This window comes from Ambystoma mexicanum, chromosome 10 (genome assembly GCF_040938575.1).
Source record: "Ambystoma mexicanum isolate Mex_15411 chromosome 10, UKY_AmexF1_1, whole genome shotgun sequence".
In the NCBI taxonomy this organism is placed as follows: Eukaryota; Metazoa; Chordata; class Amphibia; order Caudata; family Ambystomatidae; genus Ambystoma; species Ambystoma mexicanum.
The window spans coordinates 1288272641-1288291254 of NC_090932.1; the positions used below are offsets into that span (position 1 = coordinate 1288272641).

The 18614-nt window shown below is 48.4% G+C and overlaps 1 protein-coding gene across 3 annotated transcripts in view; it reads right to left on the bottom strand.

Annotated features, from left to right (window-relative positions):
- The window catches only part of ASCC2 (activating signal cointegrator 1 complex subunit 2), a 1015237-nt gene that overhangs the window by 712256 nt on the left and 284367 nt on the right, over positions 1-18614 (bottom strand). For all 3 annotated transcript variants that reach the window (XM_069619287.1, XM_069619286.1, XM_069619285.1), the window contains one exon: positions 6897-7026. In XM_069619287.1, coding sequence (XP_069475388.1) covers positions 6897-7026 — 130 coding nt within the window. The remainder of the gene's footprint in view (positions 1-6896; positions 7027-18614) is intronic.

An 18614-nucleotide genomic window follows, 5' to 3' on the forward strand; every position in this document is an offset into this window, starting at 1 on the left:
ATTTCCAACAAGACGTGCAGACCAGGGTCCTGGACATGCCCTTCGACAGGAACAACCTGTTTGGCAAGACAGTGGACGAGTCGCTGCAAGCCACAAGGCCGATACGGAGTCGGCTCGTGCCTTAGGCGTGCTTCAGCAATGACGGCCGCCCTTTCGGAACTCCAGAGGCAAGCAAGGTGCCTCCAAAGGATTCAGCGGCGGCACCTCGACGTACCGCCAAGCGGCCCGCTCATCGTCACAGGAGGCCTACAGAGGACGCGACAAATCAGGAGGATCTCGTCGTCGCCAAGGAGGCCAAGGCGGCAAGACTACCACAAAGCAGGATTGAACTGGCCCTAGCGTCGGGCCCCCACCTGAGCACCCCGGTGGGAGGCCAGCTGGCGAAGTTCGTCAGCGTGTGGGAGTCCATCTCCACCGACCGATGGATGCTGGATGCCCTGGCCCGCAGACACACCCTCGAGTTTCTAAGGAAGTGCCCCTGCATTCCACCCATACCAAGGAAGGAAAACCACATCCCCCAACTGCTGCTGGAAGTAAAGGCGATGTTGAAGAAAGGAGCCATCAAGCTCGTCCCAAAGAGGCTCCGGGGCTCCGGAGTCTACTCACGGTACTTCCTCATAAGAAAGAAGACCGGCGGCTGGTGACCCATCCTGGACCTTTTTGTCATCTGAACAAGTACATCAAGTCCCAGATGTTCCGGATGGTCACCCTCCAGCACGTGCTGGGACAGCTGGAGGAGGGCGACTTTCTATCGTCGCTGGACTTGGAGGATGCATATTTTCACATCCCCATTCTAAAAGGACATCGAAGGTTTCTACGATTCGTAGTCCAAGGGCGGCCCTACCAGTTCAAGGCCCTTCCCTTCGGATTGAAGTCGGCGCCCAGGGTATTCACCAAGTGTCTAGCGCCGGTAGCGGCACGGCTGCACCTGCAGGGCATCCACGTATACCCCTAGCTGGACGACTGGCTCATCCGAGCAAAGACAAGGCAACTCGCCGTCGTACATACAGCAAAGACCGTTCCGACTGCGACGGATCTGGAATTCTCGATCAACTTCGCGAAATCCCACTTGGTGCCGTCGCAAGTCGCCCTGTTCGTGGGAGTCAGGCTCAACACAGTGGCGTGATTGGCCTCCCCGTCGGAGGAGAGGACGAAGGCCATCCTAGGCAAGGTGCAACAACTGTCGGCCATGGACGTGGCCAGGGTGAGGTCTGTCAAGTCCCTTCTCGGCATGATGTCCTCCTGCATCTACCTTGTGTGCCTGTGCAGACTGCAGATGCGGCCACTGCAGGAGTTTCTCGACGCCCGTTGGATGCAAACGACGGGCAGCTTCGAATACAGGATCTCACTCAAGAGTGCGGTTGAGGGTGTGCTGACAGCAAGAGTGGATCCCCCTCCACTTGCCTATACTTGGCGTCGATTGACAGGCTGGGCCAAGTGGGGCTTAAGCCACCCTTTTTTTGGCCAAGGCGACAACGTCCTTCTGCATCGGGATCCCTGTTCTAGCCGCGAGGTGTAGTGTGAGGACCTCGGCCAAAACCCCTGCGTCCGGTTGTTCGACCACAGGTTGAGGAAGCCCCAAGTACTCTGCCAAACCTGTGAGCCATTTGTGGAAGGCCTTGGCTGTTGATGGCGTGTCAGGGTCTTCTTCCTCGTCGGTGTCCACTAGGGTGGCGGGTGGAGGAGTGCTGGGCGCAGAGGGCTGCGATGTGGAGACCGGAGCCGGAGGTTGCAGCAGAGGCTGGCATGGAACCACCTGAACTGTGGGAGGCAAGGGAGCCGGAATCGAAGGAGCCGGCAAGGGCAGCACGGGCTGCACTGGGGTCTGCAGCACTGGAGCCATAGGAGAAATTACTATAGGTGCAGGCGGAGGGGCCAGAGGGAGCATGTCCCCGATCACATCACGAAGGATTGCCCCATTTGAGGAGATCTCATGAGCATGAGGAACTTTTCAAAGAACCTGTCCTCACAGGCCGGTGATGTTGACGGAGTAGCAGGCAGCTGCTGGGGCCGGTACGTACTCTATCTAGCTGGCTGCGGGTTAAACCTGCCCAGCGATGCTGATGGATAAGCTGTAGGCCATGTCCATGGTTGACACCAGTCCCACCATGTCACTCATTCTCCCACCTGATCCGTTACAAGGGGCGGTATCGGACGAGCGGCCATCTTGTCTGGCCCGGCGGCCATCTTGTACAGCTGCGTGCCATGAACCACAGTCGTGGTGCTTGGCTCAAAGGGCCCGGCCTCCTCCAGGACTCTTGGTGGTGGAGCATGAGACCTACCCTGCACCTCAGGACTGTGCCTGGTAGGCGTGTTGCCCTCGGCGGTATCGCTGGTAGTGCTGAGTGCAGGCACCCGCTCAGACATCTGGACGGTACTAGGGAGTAGCCCCTCGGGTGTAAACCCGGTAAAAGAACCTTGCGGTCCCTCAGCACTGTCTCCAGAAGGATCTAATGACCCCCTCGGCCTGGGGGCCGGTAGCTGGTATAGCCTCTGTACCAGTGCTGGTGCGAGAACCTGAAAGGTTCCTCCTGCTCGGGCGCTTCCTTGGAAAGGAGTAGCCCTTGCGTGCTGCGATGGAAAAAAGCGTCCCTCCTTTGGGCCGCGACTTGTCTGACAAAGTCCTTCAAGTCCTCTGGAATCGATTTCTCGAAGAGCTCCCTCCACCGAGCTAATCTGTTCTTCAGAGCATGCGGTGTAAGCGCGTTGCGCGCGGTACAACCCTCCCAGCCGTGGTTGGGGCCAACGCAGCAGAGGCAAAGAGCATGGGGTTCAGATATAGGGAAGAGCCCCTCACAAGCTGGATACCTGCTGAAGCCCACTGATGTCGACATGCGCCGGGGAGGAGCGTGGATCCAGAGGACCGAGTACCTGATTGATGAAAAAAAGACAGAAAAAAGTATCCAGGGAAGCGCGTGGTATTACAAAGCCGAAGCCAAACCCAGGAGCGCTGGTGAAATCAGCCCATTCCCGTCGATGTGGAAAAGGGGACTGAGGAGTGGCGCCGGTGGGCGGAGTCTGGGGAGCACATGCTCCCAGGGCCACGCCCCCCTAAATTTAAAGGAGAAGATTTTTTTCTGGTGAAAAATGTTCTGTCTCCCGCCCCTAATGAGTGACGTGCATGCAGTATGGAGGAAAGGGGATGGGACGTAGGAGTACTGTCATTGTATAATATTTACAACAGGCCCTCTTGTCCACTGGGTCTGGTGACATTAGAGAAACTGAAGGAACTGGTTTCCCTTTAGGACAAGCAAATTACACATGCATTACACAATACTTGCGAGTGATATAAACCTACAGTTTGAGCCAACTGGGGAATTTGGAAGGATTGTGGGAAGACCAATATCTGGGCTTGGACATATCAACTTTGTCAGCAACTTATCCCAAAAAGGTGCACCGATTAGCCAATTGAAACTGCCCGAATATTTTGTAGCCTTACTTTAAGGGCCTACAATGGACGCCATGGGGAGGACTGGGGTGAAATTCACATTCAAAGGCAACAGTAGTGCTTCTAATATAGATTACATATCGATTTCTGGTAAGGACTGGGCAAGGGTGGGCAGCTTTGAAGTTGTGGAGAGGTTTGAAAGGGACCACAACTCTGAGCCTAAGAATTATAGAGACACTGATTGCTGGGGCTTTGCCACTATCGCACAAGCACATCGTTTCAATACCAGGGCATGCCCGCAAGGCACTTAAATGTGCCAAAATCATTGATCACTCAGTAAAAACAGCATTATATAACGCAATTTAGGCAAACCTATATATTTGGAAATGGAAACTATGGAGATTGCCCTAGAGTTTGAATGTTTGCATCAACATTTGAGCCCCTATATCTCATCTAAAATGAGTATTATAAAGAAAAGGGCAACACCAAAAATAAACTTGCATGATGGTGACTGCAAAGGTGCAAAACAAAAAATAGATGCCTGTGTTAGAGAGAGGCTTAAGGTGAATACATTTAACCTTAGATTAGTTAGGGCTGAGTACAACAAGTTAATAGCATCTAAAAAGAGAGACTATGCTCAAAACCATTGTTTAACTCTTTCGAAAGCACTTGAAGATGGGGATATTGTCCTTTTTTGGAAGTTGATTGCCGACTCTGAATTAAATGGGTATCAGATGCTAAATTTCTGTGTCCCGAGTGAGTCTTGGCGGACCCACTTTTTAAAGCTATATACCAGCCTTTTAGAAGACTTCCTGGGTGGGAGAGTCACAAGGTTGATGCCAGCACTAGGCAGCAGAAAACTAGTTTTCACTGCACAAGAGGTGGGGATGGCTCTAAAGTCGCAAAAGGGCAGGAAGGCAGCTGGGCCGGACCTCAACCCAATTGATGTATATAAGGCGGAGGAGGGTGTATGGGTCCCTTTCTTGGGTCAAAATGTTAACGCTATAGCACTCTCTGGGAAAAATGCCATCCTCCTGGCAAAAAACATTAATTGTCCCCATATATTAAAAAAAAGGCGGTAGGGACCTGTCATTTTACTGCTGGCTAGTGCTTGCAAAATCTTCGGAAAGGTGATCCTGATCCGTCTGCAAGAGTGGGCAGATTCTAACAACATAATTACTGATCTTAAAGCAGGGTTTAGGAAGAAAATGAAGTTGTAAACAGTTTCCGTGGACCTCGGAAAAAGCGTTGGACACTGTGTCAAGGAACATCCTATGATGGATACTATTATCTAGAAATGGCCCACCAGAGCTGGTTTGGATCATAGAGCTGCTTTACTCAGAGAGCCAGGCCGCAGTCGGTTTGGTTTAGGAGGAGAGGCAACACCCGCATTTGATGTGAACCCCAGCGTGAGACAGGGGTGCCTGTTGGCGCCCCTGCTCTTTAGCGTCTTTGTACAGGAGATTATTGAGGCCCCAATGAAGGGGTGTCTGCATTGTGCAAAGATGGATTCTGAAAAATGTCTGCTTCTTTATGACGACTTCATGCTTTCCACCCTTTGCACCCTCCCCACAAGGCTTGAAGGTCTCACTGAGTGTCTTTCAGAATAAACGTGCAGAATTGCACCTTAAATTAAACACAGAAAATACCAAGGTGATGGTCTTCAGGCCGCAGTATTTTACAAATTGCCCCTTGCGAAATAAAAACGGACTGAATAATCTTAGGACAGGTAAAATATTTTGATTATTTGTTGTCAGATTTCAAGAGAACGGGGGTTGGTCTGCCAGATCACAAAAGCAAATATTACTCTGGGTAAATATATTGGGGCAACCACGAAGTTTTTTAATCAAAATGGCAGTTGCGCAACCTCCCCAGCCTAAGATCTATACGGAAAACAGGCACTCCCAGCATCTATCTATGTTGCAGAAATGTGGGATTGTGATAGCACAGCATAAATGAAATTTCGGAACACAAGTTCCTAAAACAATTGCCTATACTCCCTCAGAGCACGCCCAATGCATTCATTTATCTTCCGCTCGAAGTATCCCTGCTATAGGAATAGTTGCCCTGAGACTAGTCTTCTACTGAGTCATGTTATGGCGTACTGAAGGACTGGGAAAATATTGCGAGTCATTGTTGCATATCATGTCCCTGGAGGACGGAAAGAGTCCAAGATGGGTCTCCCCTGTAACAAATACCCTCTGCGTACTGGAGGAGTGGGTTCTTTGGGGAAATCCCCAAAGTCTAGAGAGTCAGGTGCTTACAAATGTAAAGAAAAAGGCTAATATACGAAACAATGAATTGTTGAAAGAGGACAGCAACAAAAACTAGGACAAGCCTATTTCTGTTGTAAAACTGAACTCTGTTTTGAAACTTATCTAGCCACAACTGTGCCCCACCTTTTGAAAGGTCCCCGTTAGTTCGCCTCAGGCTGGGGATTCTGCCGTTGGCATCTTTTCAAAGATCTTGGAACAACATGGGCATTGGCAAATCCCCTTGTGTGGGGCAGAGAGTGAAACTGTGACCTATTGATTTCTGCTGTGTGCTACGACCATCAATCAGAGAAGATGTTATTTAAGACCAATTATCAGACTTGCTGGGGTTCCCACAACCAACAAAGCCATGAACTTTCTGACTTTCTCTGGGACCACTTGTCTTTGCAACTGCACATTCCCTTCAAAGTGCGTGGATATTAAGGAAAAGGGCTACAGGTGTGGACTAGGTCGATGTGCAGTACTAAATAGTGTCTATGCCAAGGTTCCCACCTTTCTCATGATCTAGTAACTGTTTTTGAGAGAGGCAGCAAGCAAGGCTCTCCTCGATAACGGTTATGCATTTTGCTTAAATGTGCACTTTTTATTTGGCCTTTTATACAATATTTTATTCTATATTGTCTGTTTAGATTTTACTGATTTGACATGGGCTTTTAACATGTTTTGCTTCTGTTGGAACTGTAATGAAAGAATTTCTTATGTGTTTAATTTTTCTGTACTTGAAGGTTGTATACCGAATAAAAGTTTAAAAAAACATTAAAAAAAGTCAAATACTGACGAGGAATACGAGCGGGACAATGTGGAAGAGTGTGTGGCAGAGTGGGAAAGGAGATGGTGAGACTAACTCATCAGAGGAAGGACAGGACTATAGAGGACTTTACAATGAAAGAGACAAAAAGAGTGACTAAAAGAACACTGAACATTTGAAACAGGAAGCGGGTTGGTCCTAAAGAGGAAGAAGCAGTTGAATAACTGAAAAGGAGTGAAATGGAAGTGACAATGAAAAACTGAGGAAGATGAACAGATTGGGGCAAGAGTGAGGGGCTTGGACATAGAACAGAAGGAGTATAAAAAGCCAAAGCAAGAGGGTTAAGGAGGGAACAAAAGCAAATGGGATGAGAAGGGTGAACAGGTAACACTATAGATGGAGAAGTAGAACGAGAAAGTGAAACAGCAGGAGGAAGGTGCAAAACTGATCAGGAGTACAATAAAATTCATGAAAGGGATCTGCTCACCAATCATCTTGTTGAGAAGTGCAGTGTTTCCTTTCCCGAATAGCACGCACAGATCCAAAATCTTCGGGATGTCAAAGAGGAAATTATTGTACAAAATTTCTCCAAAGACAGATGGAGTGATGAAATTATCCTAATACAACAGGATGGAAAAATAGTTAAAACACATTCATAATGTTGACTTTCACACATTAACACTTCCTTAAAATGAATGGTTTTGAAATGACATTTGTGATCCACCCTGCTGACGCTTTCACCACCCCAAGACTTATATGTTATACACAGCACCCCCCTGTTACACCCTTGGAAACCAACGAGAATGTTGAACATATTCTAGGCAACTAGGGCATCTTATAAGAACCACTTGTCCATTATGATTTTCAGGGACACAATTTAAAGTTCTAGGGTTAACTGTTTATACACACACAACTTCACATTAGGCGCTGGTGAGCCCTAGTCAATCCTAATAAATGCATTGGTTGTGCTTATACTCTAACTATAGATTAGATATGTAGTGGTTTGCACCATGTAACGTCTGTAAAGGTTGTGGAAGCTGCTATGCGTCTACCTGCTTCAAGGGATACACATATGCTGGTCTCATGCTGTGTTTGTCTGAAGCTATGGTTCCTTTGTGCTCCAATGCGGTTTCAGGTGTTACCCATGGAGTGGCAGATACTGCCCCCTCATTCACGGATTCAAAGGTCATACATTTATCGGAACCTTTGCCCTTTCTAGGACCAGTTGACAATATAATGCTCAGTCTACGTACATTAGTGAGGTGGCAAGCAAACTTCTAATAAGAGATAGGGCACCCCTCACTCATGCTTTGGTTTTTTGCATGTAGACTTCTGAGAATGCACAAACCATGCCCCATAGTTTACTATACCACCCAATCTCAAAGGAACAAAAAGGTGGTGGAAAAATACAAACAAAAAAGACACCACATAATACTAGATTTAGGCAGTCTTCACCAATAAATTAGCTGATTTGACACAGAGGTTCACTAAATTAGTTTGTTTTTATCTTTTATGAATGCAAGACCCAATTCGTAAAGATTTACAATGGCACAAATTATGGGATGCCCATAGCATATCAGCTTTGCTATTCCAGTCTTATATCATACCCATAAACTTTTGTCCTGTTGTAAATCTGGAGATGCCTACAGTGGTGCATGCCATGCATTTGGCAAAATAGAATGCTGCCCATAATCCAGCGTGAAATGTCTTTTCCAGAAGGTGTGGCCATAAAAGAGGACGAGTCAGGATGGGCAGGGTGCGTGCAGTATACATGTGGACCAACAGAGTCGAGGGAGGGGACAGGGCAAGGATGGGTAATAAAATGGGCAGTGGTTCTGGGGCTGTCACCCAGAGAGGCTGGTTATCAATAGGAAGTTGGGCGAAGGGCATGGCACAAACATTCATCTGTTACACAACTCCTGTTGTGCAATACCTTTGGCGCAATGAGAAGTGCAAAGTGGATCTTGCAAAGTTAACATAGGACCACCTGGAGTATCATTCAAATGCACACATATAAATGAAATTCACAAAGATTTGCACGAGTTCATTCCTAAAATGCACACGCAATCCTCAAAATTGTGAATTCAGTAAAAGTATCTACGAAATGGGTGATGTAAATATTTGAAATGTTCATAGAATCTTGTAGTTTGCTTTCCGAAAGGTATGGTTGTGGTATAAAGCTATAAAAGTGGACAGTTTTGGAAACACAAGGCCTTGTAAAGTTTCATCCCATATAAATCAATAAGTTCTATGTTGCAAAAATAGCTCCAACAATTCTGTACGGTCTGGAGTCAAGATCAGCAACCTGGGATCTGGATTGGCAAAAAGTGGAAGGGCAGATCTGGAAAAAATCTTTAGGTTTGTCCCCGAGCCTCCCTATTTCAGCCCTCAGGTTTGAACTGGGCCTAAAATCGCTGGAATCGCTGGCAGACTGGAGGCTTCTTTCACTTTACAGGATGATAATAGAGCCGCAAGAAAACTCTTTTTATGAGGATATTAATCATTATCGACAAACTCAGAAATCGAAGATCCTAATACATCTGAAACAAAAGTCTCAATGGCCTTGAGTGAAGCTGACTCATCTATTGAAACGTTGAAGACCAATCCCATGAAAGCAAAAAAAGATATTGAAACGTGGGACTGGATGTTAGGCAGAAACCTGTGCAGTTCCATCTGGGACCACTGCAAAAGTGTTTGGCAGTAAACCCACTTGGTAGCAGTCTGTACCACACAGATTCACTTGGTAGCTGTGGCTGAGCAGTCAGACTTCCCTCAAGAAGAGTTAGGCAGTATACAGAGTATTCACAATAGGTCAAAAGAACACAGTAGAACAAGTAAACAATGACCAGAGCTTGGTGTAAAAGAGATATAATTATTTATTTAAAACCACATCTAATAAAACACACTGGCGCTAATATCAAGCAGTTCAAAAACACGGTCAATAAAAGATATAGGGCCTCATTACGACTCAGGCGGTAAGTGATTGAAATTACCGCCATGGTGTAATGAGCGTTAACGCCATGGTCCGATGGCGATAAGAGCGCCACATTACGACCCATCGCGCACGAGCATTACGCCATGGCGGTAACGTAAACTACGCCATGCCGTAAACAGCCCTTACCGCCCTCGTTAACAGCGCAGGGTGACCTACCGCCACCCATCATTGCGCCGACCGTAGTCAGCGGTCACCGTAATTAGCGGTGACCGCAATTAGGCGGAACCGGAAATAGCGTAATCGCGGCGGAACGGGAAACAGCACAGCGGCCATCTTAAAAAACACAATCCATTGCCATCCTACCCAACCACACCACAACCAACCCTCAAACCCTGACATTCCCATAACCCACCCATTTCCACAGCCAACCATGCCTAAAGTTGTCAAGAAGGCATGTGACAGGCAGCGGCAGGAGCGCTTCAGTCGAGAGGAACTGCAAATGCTTGCAGACACGCTCCAGGAGAAGGCTGATGTTGTCTTCTCCAATGAGATGACCCGAACAGCCATAGGCCGCAAAAAGGAGGTGTGGGAACTTGTGGCACAACGTGTCAGTGCTGTTGGAACCACCCCACGCACCTCCAAACAGTGCCGCAAGAGATGGGACGACCTGCGGATCAGGGTCCGGGGCATTATGTCTGCCAACCGTAACCTGGCCCTGGGAACTGGCGGGGGAGCAGACTCCCCACTGAAGATGCAGCCATGGGAGGAGACATGTGCCTCTCTGATTGGCATTGAGTGCATCGAAGGTGTCGGCGAGATGGAGAGAGGGGCCCCGAGATCTGGAGACACAGGTAGGTGCCTCATATCCAGCCTTGCAAGACACCCTGATACACTTGCACGTGACAATCACAATGTGGCAGACGCAACACATCAGCAGATGAGCCACACCCTGCGCACATGCAGCATGTACACTGTACAGTAGGCAGACACACACCTGCATGCAAAACCGAACCTAAAGGGAGGCAACCTGTATGTCACGGGCTACTTACTCCACCATCTATCCATTTCACTCTTCACAATGCCTGCTCAATGTCCGCTGAACCATCAATAACAGTGACCCTCCTCTGCTCCACCACAGGCTCGCAATCGGACACTGGCAGGGACGACAGCACCAGCACCCCAGCCAAGAAGGCCAGGAAAGTGGGAGAGGGGAACCATGCATCCACCTCTGCTGGACCCAGGCAGAATCCACGCCAGGCTGAAGAGCCCAGGGCAGCAAAGTCCCCCGAGGAAGGGGTCGTGACAGCACCTGCAGCCCAACCACACCCACTGTTGCCCACTGAGGGCAATGCGTCAGCAGGGAGCAGTACTGTTGGGGAGACTGCAGCCATCGCTGCCTGCTCCGACAGTGATGTGGAGGATGACACCGGACTTGACCACAACACACAACTGCACTCACCACACCTATCCCCAATCAGCCATCATGGAGATGACACCCAGGGCCCATCGCCAGCTAATTCATGGCCAGCAACTCCAAGCCCAGTGGGAGTTGTGGAAGATGGGAGTAGTCCCATTGGTCCCCCATTGGCACCCCCCATTGGGCCAGAATTCCAGCTGTCGCTGGAGCAGATTGCCAACAGGCAGGAAGCACTGGGCACACTCCTCACGCAGCATGTAGCAGAATGTGTAAGTACCAGTGCAGCCATGGAGAGGAGTGCTGATGGCATCAGGGCTGCCATCCAAACTGCCAGCAGGGACATTTGCACCGAACTTGCTGCAGGGCGGCAGATGATGAGCCAGCTCATCCAGACAATTCTGGACACATGCCGTACTGAGCAGCCCGGTACATCCTCGGCTGCAAGTTCAGCACAAGCCTCTCCCGTCCGCAGGTCATCCAGGACCCTGAGGAGCACAGGCAGGGGGGCCCCAGGTTCCGGGAGAGGGGCCAGTCAATAGTGTGCTGAACTATACTCACTTCACCACGGGCACTGTCACATGTTTGCAGGGTGTTCAGGGGGGAGGGGGAGAGGGGTATTGGGTGTGTTGGAGTGTTCAGGGGGGAGGGGGAGGGGGGTATTGGGTGTGTTGGAGTGTTCAGGGGGGAGGGGGAGGGGGGTATTGGGTGTGTTGGAGTGTGCAGGGGGGAGGGGGAGGGGTACTGTTATACCTATTCAGTAGTACAATACACTTTTTCTTTTCTCACAAACTAAATGTGTGGACATTGCTCATTGCGTATGTGTGCTTTATTGTTACAGTCCACAGTGTTGACATACCAGACACACACAGTGCCCCAAGTGCCATCCATATGTCACACACTCGCTGTGTGTGCTAGAAGTATCGGTCAATGACATTCTGACGCATTATATGGCCCTCCTGTGCATCGCTGCCTCCCTGAGGTGCTGCCCCATCCCCATCATCATCATCCCCATCATCAGGTGGTTGTGGTTCTGCGTCAGGGGGCAGAGGCACGTTCCGTCTGATGCACATATTGTGTAGCATGACACATGCCATGACAATCTTTGCAACCTTCTCATGGCGGTACAGGAGTGCCCCGCCAGACCTGCTGAGGCAGCGGAAACGTGCCTTCAGTAGGCCAAAAGCATGCTCTATCACCACACGGGTACGTGCATGGTTATGGTTGTAGTCCTCCTCATGCTGGTTCGATGGGTTCCGGACTGGTGTGAGGAGCCACCTCTTCAGGGGATAGCCCGCATCACCTGTAAAATGTGAGAAAAGAATGTGTCAGGAACGAGATTGAAATGTGAACATGACGCACAACCATGCCTTGATTCCGACTGTTACTGTGCACCAATTGGAGTTGTGGTTATGGATTTACACTGTGCAACCAGTATGTGTATATGGCTCTCATGTACTGTTTTGCATGCTAAAACACAATGCAGGGGGGACGATTGCCTTGTGAGTGGCCATCCACTGTGTCCGTTCAGGACGTCATTCATGTGACCTTGCACGTGTCCTGTGAGCTTGAAGCTCACATGATAGCAACATCGATGTCTGGCTCATTATGACCCCAGTGAGCATTACTGGTGTCAATGGGGACAGTTTGTGGGTCTTGTAGTGGTGCATTGATGTCCCTGTCTGTCATGTGCCTCCTTTGTGCGCAGTTGTGGGGGACAGGCCTTTCAGTAGTTGGTGCATGGTGACGTGCATGTTGGTGTTATTCTTTAGGGTCAATGCGGCCACAATTTGCACAATGCACTTGCAAATGGTTGTGTCGTTTTTGGGATGCACTTTCATTCACATGTTGGGATGATTAGGTCAGGCATGATGTGTACACTTCTCTGTTGACGTCAGTGCTGCCACAGGGAATGATCTGGCTACTGCTAGTTGCACCCACCCCCCTGTATCTGCCAGATGTAATATGCATTGGTACGTCATTCAACACCCACTTAGCATTTCCATGCTCATGTCATTAGACTCACCGAGTAGGTAGGATCTTGGGCCTGCATGTCGCTCCATGTAGCGTGGTATTGTTGAGTTCCGAAGGATCATAGAATCATGGGTTGATCCGGGGAATCTGGCACAACAATGTGTGATGATCCTGTTGGAGTCACAGACCATTTGCACGTTGATTGAGTGGAAATGTTTACGGTTGCGGTACGGTACCTCCATGGCATGTGGGACCACCAATTCAACATGGGTGCAGTCAATGGCACCAATGCAACCAGGTATGCCGGCCAGTGCATGGAAACCCACTTTGGTGTTGGCAATCTCCTGGGCAGACCGTGGTAATGAGATGTGGTCATCTGTGTGCTTGAGGAGGGCATCGAGCACTTGCATCAGTGTACGCGAGAATAATGGTTGTGATATGCCATGCAAGTGCCCCACTGTGTGCTGGTAGGTGCCTGTGGCCAGGAAGTGGAGCACGGACACTACCTTCAGTAGGGGGGGGGTGGCAGTGGGTGTATCAATCATGCTGACGATGTCGTTGTGTATCATGTCCACAATGGTGGTGATGGTGTCCCGGTCCAGTCGGTACAGGGTGTGGATCTGCTCAGCGGTGAGGTTGAATGGGCTGGGTCTGATGCGTGGGATTGGGGGCTGCCTGCGTGGTGGCACTGGCTGTGCTGGTGGGGCTTGCTGGGCCTGCCTTGCCCTCCTTCTCCTCCTGCGTCTCCTCTGTGCAGCCTGTTGTTGTTGTTGTTGTAGTTGTAGTTGTTGTAGTTGTTGTAGTTGCTGTTGTAGCACTCGCATTGCTATCAGGTCCTCCAGCCCCAACATTGCTAGTCCTATTGGTATCATTGTGGAGTGTGACTGGGTGTGGGAAGGGGTGGGGTGTGCTCTTTTTGTACTTCCTGTGTCTGTATTGCCTTCACCTGTGCTGTTTCTGTGCACCTGTGGCAGCTGCATTCACTTTGCATGGCCCTTTACGGTTGGTTCGCGATGGCGTAATTTGCACCATGGCGGTAAGGTACTTAACGGCCTGGGTGATGGCGTTAGGGGCATGTCCGCTTGGGTCGGCATTCCGGCACCTTTCCGCCATGGCGCTAAGTACGGTGTGGATGTCCGCGTGCGCGCGCCCTTGGCGCAGTCAGCGGCAGCGTTAGCTACGATGCCACTAGTGACATCGTAGTTTACGGTCACGGGTCGTAATCGGCCCGAGCGGAAGACGATGGCGGTAATCGTTTACCGCCATCGTTTTTCGCTTTGTGCCTGAGTCGTAATGAGGCCCATACACTCCCTTCAACGATTAGTTAGACAAGTCTTAAGTAAAGCAACACTTATTTTCAGACAGAGGTGAGCGCTTAACGAAGATGGCACTCTAATCAATCGGTTTAAAAGGGAGAGAAAGGCAGAGCAAAGATAGAAACAGATCCCAACACTTTCGGAAGAACACAGTAGGAGAAGAAGGCAGGTTAAAACCGTAAAGTCAAAGTTAACAAGGCCGGACCCACTTTAAGAGGCTCCGGTCGAAATGTGTCCAAGGTCACACGGTTCAAACAGCCCAAAAGTCTTGCAATCAGTTCAGAAAGAGTTGGACCAAAAGAAAGGGACCAGTTAGATGGTCAAGGCGGCCAGCCCAGTCCAGAAGGATAAGGGATTATTATTATCTTGTAGCAATCTTTAGAAAGGGAGGCCTGGCCGACACGGTACCTTAAAGTGGTGAGAATACTCCAGCGGGAGCAGTTGTTCCTGGCAGCGGATGCAAGTCGGTGCTTCGTCCGGGGGAAGAGAGGATCTCGTCGGGGAGGAAGACAGGAGTCTGTTGCACTGCCAGGGGAGAAACCAGCCGCGGAGTTCTCAGTTAAAAGGAGCAGTCCTTTTATTCGCGGTCCAGTGGTAAGTGGCTATCCGGTTGCCGGGGTGCTAGGCACGGGCAATTCGACCACAAGACGTCCGGGGATGCGAGAAAAAGAAGGTAAACTGGTTGTGCCCACCAGTCAGGGGAAGAAGACTCTCCACCCGGGAGATCTTCTCTGTCGTTGGGAAGTGGTGAGTCGATTCCGCAGGGCTCCACGAGTGGTGTCGTCGTAGCAGGTCGGCTCAGCTTCCCCCTCGTCGGATTTTCAGGTCCTGTGGCGACTTCTAAAGTTCCAGTCCCAAAAGCCCTGCTTTTATGCAGCACACCCCCATTCACTCAGCCTAGCTGTCAATCAAACATGCTAAGTGGTGAGCGGGCCGGCTCACCACTTGGGCCAATCACACAAGAGTGCGACTTGAGTTACCAAGGTAACTCAGTCCAGGGTGTCTAAACCCCCTCCCACACCCCCTGTGGTACCCAGACAGAGTGGCACCACTTTTGGAGGCTTCTGTGGAGAAGCCCGCCAAAAAGTGGAACAAAGGGCTCGACTTGGGTTGGAGTCACAGAAGAGAACACAAACGCCATTTTAGAATCGAGTTCTGGCAAAAAATACCAACCAGCGAATTAATATTAAATAAATAAACCGGCGGTATGTTTGAGGCTATGAGAATTAAATAATTAAAGTTGGTAGCCTCGAACAATGGGAAACTCCCATAGAGATATATTCGCGGTCAAATATAAAAAGTAGTATCCACTGCCATCAGCCAAAACTCGATCAGGGGGGACGGAGACGTGCCCCCTCGAATAACTGGTCGGGGCAATCGAATTGCCCCGACCAGTACGTCCACAATATGATGGTTTGTACTGGTTTCTGTTCATAATTTGGGACTAGTAAAGCCAATGGTGACTTTACATGTCCTGGGAGACAGTAGTCAGTCCCAGGGTATGGAGTCTATGGTGGGGTGTCACTATGACACCCCTGTGTCACTGCACTGAGGGTGCTGTGTAACACACATAGTAAAAACACATGAGACCCTATGGAGTAAAAGACCCCATAGCCCATAAAACACATTAACAGTCAAAGGAACCCCTCAAATCATGTCCAAGAGTGTGAGGAAAAGAGACTCACTCTTGGCAGGAGAAAAAAAACAAACTCCAGAAATCCAGCAAAGCTGCTGGGGGACTCACTAGGTTAGGAAATTCAGCCTAAACAGATAATTCTCCCTAACACTGGATCAAAACCGGAGAGAAAATGCGGCAAACTAAACCACGGAACAGCTTTTTAGTGGAGGACAAAAAACTAGGCCAGTTGCCAAATTACCTAATGAAACATCCAAGCTGGGAATCCAGAGACACATTCCCATGGGTCCGCTTGAAATTAATACACACAGGAGAAATATTGAACATCAGAGGTCAAAGCCATAAGGCAATCAAATTATGTAATACCTGTGAAGATCCAGCTAAGCAAAATCTGAGTCATCTACTCCGGTACTGCAGTGGCACATGGGACACAAGAGTGAATTACCTTTCCAAATTTGTAGACAAGGAGAACTGGCTGCTCTCAGAAAACTTCTGGAACCTGTTGATCTCAGGGCATACTACTGCTATAACAATAGCAGTCGGCCAGATTCTCCAAAGAGCCGGACTAACCCACAAGACTGAACTACAGGGTGCCTGTGGTACCTAAAAATGCAAACACTCACGACAAAGAAGTGGGCAAGATTTTGTTGGCCAGAGATTTCAGACAGAAGGCTCCTTGCAGAAATTTTCTTTTTTTTCTCTTTTTTCTGTTTTGTTCTCTTTCTTTTTTTATTTATTTTGGAGGCCAGCAAGGGCTACGTGATATAAAGTACATTATTTTGGCCTGGTCGCTTAACATAATTCTCTTTTTTAATTGCACTCATTCTCTTTTAACTGTTGTAATTTTTGTATAGGTCTATCTATGACCAAAACAAATAAAAAAATAAAACATCCCAAAAAAATAATCAATAATTGTCTTCAAATGCAGCTGTTAACTTTCATATTCTGATCCAATATGGGTCACGTTTGCAGAATGGGCATCTGCAATTAACCTTAGGCACAAAAGACGTAAAGATATATAGGAAATTATACAAGACAATTAGTGCCAGGCTTCTAATCTTTGGAGCCTTGATGGTAGTATAGGCCCTATTGAACACACAACAGAAAATTGTCTATAGAAGTCAACAGTTAACCCTCCTCCCGCGCCCACAATAAAGCTCAAGAAAACATGAAATTCTTGAAATGGCACTATAAAAGGAGGAATTGCTGAAACAAGCAAAGGGGAAAGAATACAACCCGCTTTCTTTAGAAGCATATAGTGAGATTATTCTGCAGGAGCTCATCCAGAGGGGATAGTGGAGATCATTCAATGCCTGAACTCTCTGAATCTTGCAGGCTACAATCTCTATACATGAAATTTGATACGAAGTGGATTAGAGCCTGGATAATTATATTATTTGGATAACAAACAGCTATCTTAAGTTTTATTCTCCAGAAGGATTAACTTGCTTGTGTTTTATGACAAACCGATAAATGTATACCAACACTTAAATACAGTGTTTATAAGACCTCTAAAAGGGGATCCATTGAACAGCAACTACTTTAACAAATGAAACACTATGGCTGGCAGGATGGCAGGCTTGTTCAAACCAGTGAAAAAAAGCCTTCCTGTTAATATCCTATACAGCAGTCAAAGGATCTGAAATAAGCATTATGTTTTTCATCTGATGTTGGGACATTGGATAAAGACTTAAGGTCGTTTTTTTAACTAAAAAAACAACACCTTTTCAGATTTTCAAATTTGAATAAATCACCCCTTTCAGATCTGCAGAACTAACATACAAATATAAAGAGGATGATTGTTCTATCGGAACCCATTATCTCATGATGCAAGAGACCTCTGTCTGAGAAATTTTGCTTACCCTCTCCAACAGACTAACTTCGACCAGACTTAACACATTCTAAAAAAAAAGCCATCCTGCTTTTTCCGTCAAGTGACGGAAACCCTGGTAATAGGAGCTGCAGGCAAACCTTATGACCACTTGACCAAATCATGCAACTCACGTGAATTGGAGTGCAGACCTTGATTCACTTCGCCAGGCTTCCCATACAGGTCCCTGTGCTTTCCTGATCTACCACATTCTTAAAGGCGTCTGCCGTGAATGCTCTTCCGACAACAGAAATGATTGTCTCCAAAACAACACTAAGCCTCTTAATTGAAAGATCCTCCTAGGACCTAACCAAGATGACCTCCGATCACCACAGATTGCGCCAATCTTCTGGCAGTTCCTTCTGGTCACATGACTGAAACATGCTGACACTAAGGCTTAACCCTATGACCATGTGATCTAAACCACAGTAGGCACATGCCTTTGCCCATCTGAAGGATGTCTCTATAGCATCCTGAACCAAGCATCCGGGTAACTGGTCTTGTTCCTGTCTAGAAAGGCGTGAAGACCAAGACTCCTACCCCAATCCAACGAATGAAGAACAGCACCGTGGTTTCTCAAATTATCTACGGAGCTCACATCTCCACACAAAACCTAACAAGCAAACATCCTTCATGCACCCAGCAAACACATGGATCCAACCTTCACAATATCATACAGATCCTAACAACTACAAGACGCGCAACATTGATGCAAACACATGCTCCTCAACGCACAGACTGCATGGGCCTCATTACGAGTTTGGAGGCAGCCATGGTGCTATTAGCACCATGGCTGCCTCCAAACCAGGCTCCTTTACCGGGTTCCTTCAATGAGGAATAACCGACTCATTCCAACATTGGAGGACCCGGTTATTCCTCCTTGAAGGAACCATTCCCCATTCCCATTTGAGCCCCCATAGGGCTCAATGGGAATGGGGAGGGAGGTAACAACTGTCACATTATGAATGGCCCGTTATTACCTCCCTCTTCCACTCGTGGGACCCGGAAAAGACGCATGGTTTTACCAGACGTCTGATCCGGGTCTCGCAAAGGGAACCTC